This window comes from Daphnia pulex, chromosome 9 (genome assembly GCF_021134715.1).
Source record: "Daphnia pulex isolate KAP4 chromosome 9, ASM2113471v1".
NCBI classification, from domain to species: domain Eukaryota; kingdom Metazoa; phylum Arthropoda; class Branchiopoda; order Diplostraca; family Daphniidae; genus Daphnia; species Daphnia pulex.
The window spans coordinates 6,162,291-6,174,897 of record NC_060025.1 but is presented as its reverse complement, the minus strand read 5'-3'; the positions used below and the strand labels follow the sequence as shown (position 1 = coordinate 6,174,897).

Here is a 12,607-nt window from a genome sequence, read left to right as displayed (position 1 = left end):
AAAATAGGAAACGTCAGGTTTTCGATTCAAAATTCGAATTTGAAAAGTAGTGGCTTAGGTAGTTTTGCCATGATGCCATGATGCCATGAATCAAGTAGACTACTCATGGCGGACTCCATAAGAATTCTGTTGGATCGTTCACTAACCCCGTTTTGATCGGGTGTGTACGGAGCACAGGTCTCGTGTCGAATAGCGTTGGTAGAAAGTACTTGTTAAAATCCCCATCTACATACCCCCCCTCCATTATCAGAACGCAGAATTGAGATACAATGTTACGTTTCAGTAAACATTCGAGTAGCATAGATTTTAAAATGATGGAAGGCTTCACAGTTAGTTTTTAGGAAGTAAACCACCTGAAAACCTGATGCGTCGTCTTGGAAAAGAACAAAATATCGAGAACCAGTAATAGAGGGGACACTCATTGGGCCGCAGGGATCGGAATGATTAATCTCACCGATTTTTGTTGCTCGGCGAAGACCTGAGTTCGGAAATGGTTGTCTATGGCTTTTTCCTAGAGCACATCCTTCATAAGGCTTGGGATCAACAGGATCTTTTGAGAGGAATTTGCTATGACTGCATTTTCTTTTCTTCCAAATTTCTTTATGGCTGCATGATTCGCATATCCAAAACGGCGATGCCATATATCGAGGGGAAAAGCAAGAAAAGCGACTGAAGTTGTAGCTGGCACAATTGATGATGCCGCTATGAAATGTGATCCTTCTGGTGACAGAGCTTTGAATTTCAGTTGATAGAGATGTTTGTCAGCGCGAGTCCCGGTTAGTTCAAGGTTGCCACAACGGTAAATTTTGACAAATTGTTTCTCGAAATCGGTTGTTATTCCACGGTCAGTTGCTTTTCCAATGGGGAATAAGTTTACTCCGATATCAGGAACATAGAGTACGTCTTGAAGAATTCCGTAATGGACGACAGCACCAATCGTGACTTGAATCTTGATATCACCTTTCCCTTTAACAACTAATGGTTGGTTAACTTTGCAACACCTTTAACATTCCATTGGTGGGAGACAGGTTCAAAAGAAGTGAAGTATTCGCGATGATCTGTCATGTGTTCAGTTGCGGCGGAATCAGCACCAATCATTTAAGTTAAGTTGGTCGAGTTAAATGCAGCAAAAGCATGTTCGAGGCCAAACGCCCTTTGCTAGGGGTTTCTTTTTCACCCTATTGATTGATTGCCAAACGAGCCACACGCCTTTCTTTTCTTGGTCACGTTGCACCTGTGCTTCTCTTTGATGTCTCTGATGTGACGTGGAGTGTCAAAGCTCTGGAAAAAAGGCAATTATGCTCTGGTTTCGACACCCGGCTGAACCCGTCATAAAACTGTTGGCCTGCGCCTTGAGGCTGCGGCATAACACTAAAAATGTTATTATACAGGATCCTTGATTGCTTTCAAGGATATGACGTTAAATTCGCGTCATTAGAACTTTACTTGGATAGTGCGCGTTACAAATAAATCAAATCAAATCAAATCAAGTGAACGACATTCTTCACGAACATGATTGTGGTACAAAAAATTTACTTTGTAAACACTGTTACAACTCCTTTATTTGAAAACGGAAAAATAAAGAAAAAATTGGGTAGGTAGACTAGAGAATACTTTACAATACATGTAAAAAATATTTCATAAAAAATAAATACAAATAGAAATATTTGAAAATTAAAATTTTGTCCAAGATGACCCCGTTCTCCCCTACGTGGGCTTGGGACAATGTAACTTGGGACCCTAGTGTGTTCTTAACTTCATGTCCACCACAGGGACAACAGCGTACTCCCAGAGAGTAGGGAAATTAGCTACCTTTTTTCTTTGTGTCTCTTGTTACCTTGTGAAATTTGCCCTATCGAAACCACGTAAAGCGCAGCAAAACGGGCCCTTGCAGTCATTTGCGTTGCCCTCCTGCCCGGTCTCGCAAGCGGGTACAGTAGCGACATTAAGATCCTATGTTGGCCGTACAGGTACAAACCGGCAAACAAATAATGAAGGGATGCTCTTTATTAGCATGATTGCGCCCTTTGGGTCAGTAACGGGAAATACAGTCGGCCGTTGGATTTATCTTTCTGAAAGCCATAGGGATAAATACGACAGAATTCAGCGCGCATTCGACTCGAAGTGCGGCATCATCATTGGCTATCGCGCGGGAACTTTCTACAGATACGGTATTACAGGCCCTGCACTGCCATCCAAATAACGTTTAGCCGCTTTTACAATCGCGGAGTCAACGCAACATTTCCAACAACAGCAACAACCCCAGATTTAACGTAACAATATTAAACAGCATTCAAACTAAATTTCTACGTCACCATTACCTTTAAAAGCTTGGAATTAATATCAAGCACTCTTACATTTAACCTTTTTCCCAAGAAGGATCGAAAATCCTCACTTTAAGCTTTGGTGTTGGTTTGGCTGATTTTATCCCTTCAACGTGTATGTGAAGCGAAATTCTTGTCTTTCGGAGTCAATGTCGGAGCGGCTCCAATTGGCCGTTACTCGTTCAACTACAATTGCGGATATTTGTTCCGGATACGTGTCTTGACTGCCTTGACAAAAAAATAATTATTATCTATGTCCGTCTATTCCTGCATTCCATTTCCTGTTCTTTTAAAAATAGGAAATCATTGAAAATTATAAAACAATCATCTTCATAACAAGTAGCCTACCACTTTCCATGACTTAAAGAGGACCTATTGCAAGATCTCTAGCATAAACTTGCTGTCCATGTTGGAATAATTTGGAGATTTTTAACCCTTTAACACCAGATAGTCTTTGAGAACCCATATTTTTTTATGCTGGTTGATATTGTATTTGATAGGATTGGCGGAGGAGCTGCGATGTCACTTACATTACTTGTTGTTCACTCTAATGATTCTAAAGAGATACACACAAAATAAGACTAGATCGTTGGCTGGACGCTGCGGTGATGGCGGTCATGGTAAAAAAAAAATCAACCTCCCCTAGTCGCACTGAAAGGAAAATAAGTTCTTAAAGGTAATACGTTATAAGTAAAACGAAAACTTAAAAAAAAAACACAACCAATCACAAGTTGACGACATTGGCATATCTTTCTGGCAAGGGTGAAGATCCCATTTAACAATTTCTCCAACTTATTTAACTCCGTCTTGAAGAATGGTCAAAGCCTGTACACCAATTAGGATACTTGTGTTGTAAATCAATAGCCTATAGTGTAAAAAATTCTTATATTAAAATCAACCATACAAATCCTTACGGACAAATCATTAAAAATAACTAACAGATTTAATCAATTATGTAATTAGGAAATAAAAATATGCCCACCATATATGGAGAAAGAGCCCTTAAACTGTGACTGCAATTGCAAGTCGAAGTTAATAGGTGCACATCACCATATTTAATGCTTTCCTTATCCTTTGGTGAGACATTTCAACTACGGAGTCCTTGAATGAGTGACTACTGACAACAGAGAGCGTGGCGGACTCTGTAGACTTGTCTTATGGAACCCATGCTGTCTATCGCTCAGCCAAAGGTGAGATTTTGCAAACCAGGAATGCCGACCAAGAATAAGCTTTTATAGAAATTTCCTATAAAATTGCTTGCCAAGTTGATTTGGCGGAGACTTTTTAGGTCATTGTAGGATGATTTGTGGGGCTTACCAATGATCCTGACTTTGACCGACTTCCAAGCGACAGGGGGGCTGGAAGGCAGTTACTTGAAGGCAATTGAGACACCGTTTAACGTGGCTTCAAGGATTGGCGAACAAGATGACTCCGTCTCCGAGAAAAATGGTTTTCACAGCTCTGAAGGATTTCAGTAGGATCGTTTGTGGCAGAGCCATTAATTCACATGGTACTGGGGACACTGAAAGCCTTAGTGCTTACAGAAAAAGATTTAAGGTATTTGAAAGAGTCAGTTGGAGTCACCTTAGCTTAAAACTCCTTCCATGATTTGCTTTTAGCACGCCTGAGTTATCTAGCTGCACAGTGTCGGAAGTTCTGTCAGCTGAGGTATTTTATTATAGAACCAAGCCTTGAAAGCCTGTCGTGCTTTAAAAAGTAAAGCACACAGCCTTAGGGACCACCAGGGCATAGATTTGGACTTAGTTTCCGAAGTTTTGGTTAGTTTGGATAAAGTTGCGCTCTTGACGATGGCTCTAGTAGTCAGCTCAATTTGGTTATCAATTCAAGATGCCAAGATAAGGTGGGAAAGAGGAGGCACATGGATTAGTTCAAATTTTAGTAGTGCTTGGTACCTGTCCTTATTGATGCGATCAACGTGGAGGATGTGGACGGACTTGGATCTTTTGTGCAAGATTCGATTGGATGGGTCCAATCCACTTCAAAGTATAGAAAACGGTGGTCAGAAGGAGAGGGGTCGGGAGAAACAGCCACCTCATAATTTGAGTTTCCAAGCTAGTGAGGGTCACATCTACAAAAAAGTTGCCTGGTGGGACCAACTCCAAGTCATGATGGAATACATTTGCTAAACTGATTTCCTGTTCCTGAATTAACAGTTCTAGCTCTTCGCCTCTGACTCTCTAGGACTGTTCCACATCCCGCTTCTTGCATTTGAGTCAATTCCCAAAATTAAATTGGAGGTTGACAGAGAAGAAAAAATATTATTGAAAGAGTACGAGAAGAAGGTTAGTGACAGGCATAGGTATATAGAGGCTAGGCGATTAACTCAAGAGTAAGGTGATGTCAACGCAGGCCACATGATTTTCGAGGTGTTTGGCTGCTAGGTTGCAGTTTTTGAAAATATAATCGCGTAAAAGGACGGCAGCACCTTAGGCATGATCGCTGAGCTCTAACTGGTAAGGAGACGAGAAGCCATTCGGAATATTAGCATTAGTGGGAGGAAAAGTTCATAAGCGTACGGTTCCTGGATTAGCAAAAAACAACGATATTGAGATCGAGAACCACTTTTCAGGGACTCAGACGCAGCTTTTGGGTGTCGAAGGTTAATCTGAAGGCAGAGAATGGAGGAAGAAATTGGTTGTGAGTGGAGAGAATTTTTGATTTTAGTAAAGGTGGGCATATGAGTGGATATTTTAACATACTAGCGATTCAAATATGCACGAAAACATTCCATGGCACTGACTTGTTCCTTAAAGCTTTTTCGACCTGCAACACGACAAACGTTCTCCTACACTTCTTCAACGCTCTTTATAGCGATGCATACATACCGAAAAATTTGAAATAGGCCATTGTAATCCCTATCCCTAACCAGGCTAACCAAAAAACGATGCAAACTTCTGTAGGCACAATAACCTTCTGTAGCCTATTTGAAACAATTATCACAAATCGTCTGTCATGTGTTTTTTACCCCAATAATCTACTCAATACTGAACAGGTTGGCTTAGAAAACAACGCTACACGACTGAATAATTCTTTAAGCTACACTACGTTGTAAAATTGGGATTTAAGAGGGCTCTCTGCTACCCTGTGCTGCAAATTCACTGCAAATTTTTGTGGCATGCAGTCAACTGGCAGGAGAAGCCAGTTTTGTCTTTGCTGTTGTCGCATCAAACTGCAGTGGAATTGTACATACTGATAAGAGGACCGAAGGTTTTTGTCTCAAACGCCAACAAGTGTCTAGCTGGGCTATCAGCTGGGCCCTGCGTTTTGCACTCAAATATTCCAATGACTCCCTTAGCGTAAACATTTTTGTCGCCTAAGAACACGAGTTCAGATCTTTTACTCCATGGGTCAAGCTGAGCGAGTGCGAAGCGCAAAATCTGACTCTTATACTTAACATTAGGTGTAAGATAAATATATTCTTTGGCATAAACGATACGTTGGAGGGCTACACCATAGCGTGTAAAGAGAAGCAAAGGATGGCGAGTGGCCAGCAGACAATGTGGAATATGTTCCAACCTGACGCGCAAACAGAAAATCAATCCAGCTTTACAGTAGTCAGATCGTCTTTACCGTATATGATTGTGGCCTTCTCTCTTGAATAGTTCCTTAAAATCGGGACGACAGGGATCGCTTGTCTCAGGGCCCTATGAACCTGTTGCTCTACTAAAGGCCCTCATCTGAGAGTCTCAAAATGTTCATCCAAGTCAGGCAGGCACACAAAAAGGTTTTATAGGTAACCCCTGGGGCTTGCCTGAACTGACTCTATAGTCATCGACAGATAGGCCCAGTTTCCATTCTCTGCTCTGTATAAAATGTTTTAACTTGTATATAATGCTTCTTTGTTGTGTGCTCAGCTGTGTATTAAAACTTTTATTAACTCAATGAATTCACTGTGATGCTATATTACATGTCAATCGAATAAACGGTAGCTACGCTCTGGACAAGAGCAACGTGTAAACCCAAAAAAGAGGGAAATATCAACCGTCACCATTTTCCTTGATATTAACAAAGCATATGACTTCGTTTGGTAAAACAGTCACCTCTATAAACTCCGTTATAATCAAGTAAGTCATTCAAGGCGATTTCAGGCCGGATTTTAAATTTTATTAGTTATCGATTTATCTCTGTTCGTCTAGGCCACCATCAATCCAATTTTAACCCTCTCAGAAACATAGTACCGCAAGAAGCCGTAATTTACCACATTCTATCCAACATTACACTCTAAGTTTTTATCTACTACTTTTCCCCTACTTTATATGGTAGAGACAAAAAAGTGGGAACACAGTAGGAAATTCGTTCTGCTTTAACATAGTAGAAAAAGATTTGATGGTTTCTATTTTTAAATAGTCTACTTTTTGAGGATATTTTCTACGTGTCTAAAAGGCAAAAAACTTCAATTTTCTCTACATTCTCAAATATTAATTGCGTAAAAACAGGCTTTGGTGGCTTTCTTAATGGTAATGTAAATTATTCTTGAATTTTAGCTTGCCAATTAGAAGGCAATACGAAATATCTGTATTGGATATTTCATTGATTAATGGTTTTCCGATCATCGATCAATACTCATTTATTGAAAAAGTATTGTTCACAGTGAGGGAGAGCACAAACAAAATTTTCAATGACATCTTTTATCGAGTTACGGTTCGATTGTATCATATTTACGATAATACCAAGCCTGGAAATAGTCGTCTCACAATTCAAAAAGTTTATCAATAATTGATCGAAAGTTTTCGACAGCTTCCTAAATTTGGTCATGCTTGAGTAACTTCGTATAACATGAACCTGCATAGCCTCCTCCTAGAGAACTTTGAGATTTCCCCCCAAAAAACTTAGCACCAAAAACAGACATAATCTGATGGGAAATATTGTTTTACGAAAGCCAGTACTTAATATTAAGTTATTAACCATAATATAAGATATTAACCTTATATTAAGTTATTAACCAACGAGAAGTCGATGCCGGTGAACATGTTTGTGACAATCCTGCTGCCAACCAACGAGCAGCCGGTGCACGTGCGGGCAAAAAACGAGTTGTCATTGTGGCCGACCAACGGGTCACCTACAACACACAAGTAAACTTCCTGATGGGTGGAAATTTGTTGAGTGCATGCAACGTGATAATTAAGATCATGCTTGATTTCACCAGACGATTGACTAGTGCTGGTCTGGCTTTCAACATCTTTTACTTGCTAGCCACCATCTTTCAGTTGTCAATATCCTTTTGGTGCAATCCATGCAATCACCTCGGAGAAATTTTGGAATAGAAAATGGTTCAAGTGGCAAAGTCTGCTTACTACCCTTGCAGCTGCGCTCGCATTCATCTTCAATACTGCCATCAATTCGTTGACAACCGAGGAGATGTATTATAGTAATTCTTCTTTAATACCTCCAAAGTAAGAGACCTGACGGTCTTTTACATTTCGACAAGGTGAAACATTTGTTTTTCTCGGTTTTTCTTCTTTCTTGATTGATCGATTCCGCCAACTTTTTTTTTTAAATTGCCATTATAGGTTGTTTATCGTCGGCCAATGGAGGCTCAACGTGGCGTATTTTTTTAATGGTTCTCAACAAGCGCAGATAGAGGATTGGTAAACTTATTGCAGTAAGTTCAGTCCTTAAAAAATGTTCCCTTTTGGTATTTTTTTTGCAAATGCATCTGCATTTCTTGTCCTTTCTGTCTGTCCTTTGCCTCCCTCATTATGTATGGAGGTTTTCCTTTGTGGTTTCATTTTCTGCAGGTTAAATAGACACATACAGTTCTTCAATGAAGAAGTAAAATGTATGTCGGATTAATTTTCCAAGCTTTTCTAACTAAAAGATAGCATTTTCATTTATCCATGTAAGATCTTTAAAAGTTGTTTCGTGGTTCAGAATTCATCATTGTAGTTTCAACAGTTTTACTTTGCGAACATTAAAATACTTTCTCGTTTTCTTCGAAAAAACACTGGAATGGTTTGACGACAAATTTGTGTTTCATAATTTAGACTGTTTAATGATTTTCAACTTTAATCTCTCAAATAAAACTTGAAAATTGTATTACAAAGAGGTACCAGCCGACACCTCCTCGTTCATTCAGTCTTAAACAGTTGCCTTGTAGATCATTCCCAACTAAATAGTAAGAAATTGTAATTCAAATTCTTAAAATGTTTAAAGAAAATAACTGTCGATTGATTTATCATTACACTATCAATGTTCACATTATGTGTCGGATGATGGAAGACTTGTTAACGTGATAAACAAAATGTATCAACCGAAATTCAAAAGGGGAACACAAACACAACAAAATATTTGCTGCAAGTTTTTATTTAAATTTTTTCTTTTTGTGTTTGTTATTTGCTGTAGTCGAGTGGTAGACTTTCAAGAATAGATGCTCTTTAATGTGCCAAACAAATGACTGCCGCTGTATAGCTCAGAGGACCTTGTGGCGATGCCGAAACTTACATGTACAGTGCCGAAAGGGACAAAATCGTTGCCGAGAAGGACACAATCGAAGTGCTGAAAAGCAAAACTCAACAACACCCCCCCCCCCAAAAAAAAAAAAAAAAAAAACCATCGAGCAGCCGGTGGCCGGTGTGGCCACAAAACAAGTTGCATTGTTGCCAACCAACACACAGATTGGTGGACTTTTTAACTTCCACTTTTTGCTTGTGAAAGTGATTTTCGACTTCGCTGCTTCCGATCTTTACCGGGGAGCTTACACTTTGAATATTGCTTACGCCACGTTTCTCGCACTGGAAATTTGTGTGTGTTGCGTGATGGCTTGTATAACTTTGATAAAGAAAACAATCCCCAAGTTTTCGTTATCTCTCTTTTTTCTCGGAATTGTAGAAATGTGCTGCCTTACTGTTAAAGGGGTCATTAACATAATGGGTGCAAATGGTTTGTTTTATGGATTATTTTACATTCAGCATAGAAAAAACACCTCTATTGACGGATAGTCCCTGGTTTTCCTCCCTGTAATACTCTACGAGTAATCTAACACATAAATTTGTTTATGCAAACGCCACCGCCGCAGCAACTGTCCACGCCACCGCACTTGTCTGCGACCCCGCCCATGTCCGCGCCGACAACGGACGTGTCCACGCCGCGCCACAGCCGCTGAACGTTTCCCTGCCACAGCAGTCGCACGTTTCTCTGCCGTAGCAGCCGCTCGTTTCTGCGCCGCCGCAGCATAACCAAGGAGGAGTGAACCTGGCAGCAAATAATAATCTAAAAGCAGGTAACCCACCTGCATGAAGGGTTACTTTTTAATAATTAATTTATTCTTACCTTGCCGTATTAATAATCAACTTTTTTTCAACAGTAGGGTCTAAATGTTCTCTGTTCTCTGTTTTGGAGCTGGGGTCAATAAATTGACACACGATGGAAATTTTATTCGAACTCTACTCGAGTTGGGCCAAATTGAGCGTCACTCCGCCGCCATCCGCAGCTGCCTGATCTGCCTGATCTCTGTCTGATCTGACGGGAGATTGTAAGGTAGCTTACAGCGTCTGTCCAGTTTTACTTGGATTCAACGTTGTAGACATTGTTCATTCTCGCGAGAGAAATGACCACGCACTTTTCTTTTAGAGTTCAATCAATTGTATTTTGAGTGTCACAGTACGTTCAGTTTACAAAATCACTTTTAGACAATAGAGCGGAATCAAGAGTCATCGATACACACAATCAAAAGGGACACTAAAACTGGCAGCTCTCCGCACACCGCCGAGCTCGCCATGAAAATCGCCTAAAGCTACTTGCTCGAATCGGCGTGGGGAAGGGAAACGGGTGGTATCGACGACATCTATAGTTAAAGTTAAAGACTCAGCAATTTGTTGTTGTGGCAAGGCTAGTGAGCGGGAACATCGCTGGCTTCATTTACGATACTGTCGAAAATTACTATTGGGTTTTCCTCGATCACACACAGCTTGGCCACAGGTCGATGATAGACTCCTGCTTTATTTCGTACAAGAGCGGATCTTGGGATTCCGTTTTTCCCAGGGTAAACTTCGTCGACACGGCTGATGGGCCATCGCCCTCTAGAGCGTTCGGGTCGATGACGAGCACCAAGTCTCCTACTTGTATGTGTCGACGATCAGCAAAACACTTTTTTCTTCTTAGTAGAGAGGGAACTACCTCGGCGGTCCATCTTCGCCAGATATGATCCCCGATTATCTGAGCGTTCCTCCATCGCTGACGAGAAGTTGGATTGGACTCGTAAATCACATCAGCCGGGAGGCAAAGATTTGCTCAGCCCAGGAGAAGATGATTAGGCGTTAAGACGGCCGGGTCGTTTGGATCCGTGGAGCATCTGCCTATGGGACGGTCGTTCATAATGGACTTCACTTCGACTAAAGATGAGATGAGAACTTCGTCCGGGAAGGAATGGTCCTGAAGGATGAAACACAAAGCATCTTTGGCCGTCTTAATGAGGCTTTCCCATGCCCCACCGAAGTGTGGGGGGGGAAGGGGGGGAAACGTCCACTCGATGTTCTGGGCGCCGAGTTCCTCTGCAATGATGGTTTGATTCAGGCGTTCAAGACCGGCCTTAAGTTCCTTTTCACCGGCTGTCAGATTGGTTCCATTATCCGAGTATACTATATCGGGCCGAATCCTTCGACGTGCAAATCTCCAAAAGGCCAGGAGGAATGATCACGTGTCCAGGGAATAAGCCATTTAAAAATGCACTGCTCGAGATACCAGACAGGTAAAAATGATTCCCCATCGTTTCTCCTTTCGTCGCCCGACAGTGGTAACAATAGGCCCAAAATAATCGATCCTGGTGTTAGAAAAAGCGGGACGATCGTCTTGAAGACGGTGGACTGGGAGAGTGCTCATCAAAGGAATGTCCGGCTTCGCCCTGAATCTTTTACAGTCAACACATTTTCTTATCATTCTGTTGACGGAAGTTCTGCCTCGGGGAATCCAGTATATTTTGTGTACAGCAACGAGCGTTCTTTCAGCGGTCGCGTGACGGAGGAGTAAGTGGGCTTGTTGCACGATGAGATTTGTGACGTGATGGTTCGAGGGCAACAATATCGGATGCTTGATATCCGTCGGGAAATTGCAGTTGCCTAGACGACCACCTACGCGGATGAGTTTTGCCTTCGAGTCGAAGAATGGAGTCAGAGTGATTATAGGTGAATCAGGCTTTATCTCGTTCCCCTTTTCCAGATTTCGGTACTCCCCTTTGTAGCTTTCTCGTTGGGCTAGTCGAACGAGGATGACTTCAGCTTCTCTCAGCTCGGGAATCAGGGCGTAAGGTTTTAATCTTCTTTCTTCGGCTGGAACGGAACGATTATGGATAAATCTGAGGACCCAGGCGATAATCCTTTTTTACCGACACAAGTTTGAGTTCTTTTGAATCAGTGAATGAAGAGGATGAGATTCTTGAGCCAAAGTTGATCCTTCAAATTTAGAATGGTTAATTTCGGGGTCGTTGTCCGGCGGCTCGAAATGTTCCGGCATGGCTGGCCAGCTGGTTTTGGGTTGGCGGAGAAAGGTTGGACCGGTCCACCAGCAGTTGTCTTCCGTCAGACAAACTGCTTCGATCCCACGGCTACAATGATCGGCCGGGTTTAAGACGCCCGGTACGTGTCGCCATTGTTTGGCCTCCGTCAGAGTGAGAATCTCGCCCACTCGGTTGGCTACCCAAGTGTGGTAACGGCAATGGGTTGAGTAAATCCAACGAAGTACCGTAGACGAATCGGACCAATACGTTTCAGCGTCTTTTTTCAGTCGTTGTTCCCTTTTAATCGTTTGAGCCAAACGTTGGCCGAGGAGAGCGGTGGATAATTCCATCCTCGGTATGGTGAGGTGGTGGATCGGAGCTACTCGACATTTTGACATGACGAACGAAGTCGTGACGTTTCCTTCAGATTTCAGCAACAGGTACGACACGGCTCCGTATCCAGCTTCGCTTTCATCGACGAAGGTATGGAGCTGGATGGATGTTGGGGAAAATGGTTGCATGCATCGCGCAATGTTGACCGATTCCAAATGATGCAAATAGGCGACCCATTTTTCCCATCGCTGGATTTTTCCCATTGATGGAGGAGTGGTTTCGTCACAGTGGACGCGTGCAGTTTTGCTAGTTCATAGCTGACTGAAAGGACTGGTTGGTGGTGAACGAATGTTAGGTTAAATTGGTCATAAGACAAAGGAGGGCAATAAGAAAAAAACAAAAAATCAGGACCGGGGTTACCATCTGCGCCAGCATTACCGGCTGCCCCGTCCGTCCCTGCTGCCCCTTCCCCGGTGTCCTCAAGGACATCGTCACCGGA

The 12,607-nt window shown here is 42.0% G+C and overlaps 1 protein-coding gene across 1 annotated transcript; it reads right to left on the bottom strand.

The window, feature by feature from the left end:
• Positions 1 to 11,660: 11,660 nt before the first annotated feature.
• Positions 11,661 to 12,371, bottom strand: LOC124201647. The gene has a single exon (XM_046597810.1). The coding sequence runs from the start codon at positions 12,369 to 12,371 to the stop codon at positions 11,661 to 11,663; it is 711 nt and encodes a 236-aa protein (XP_046453766.1).
• Between the last annotated feature and the right edge of the window lie 236 nt (positions 12,372 to 12,607).

Excerpts from the sequence above, each read along its gene's own strand:
- LOC124201647 (XM_046597810.1), bottom strand. The coding sequence starts at position 12,371 with ATGGGAAAAATCCAGCGATGGGAAAAATGGGTCGCCTATTTGCATCAT.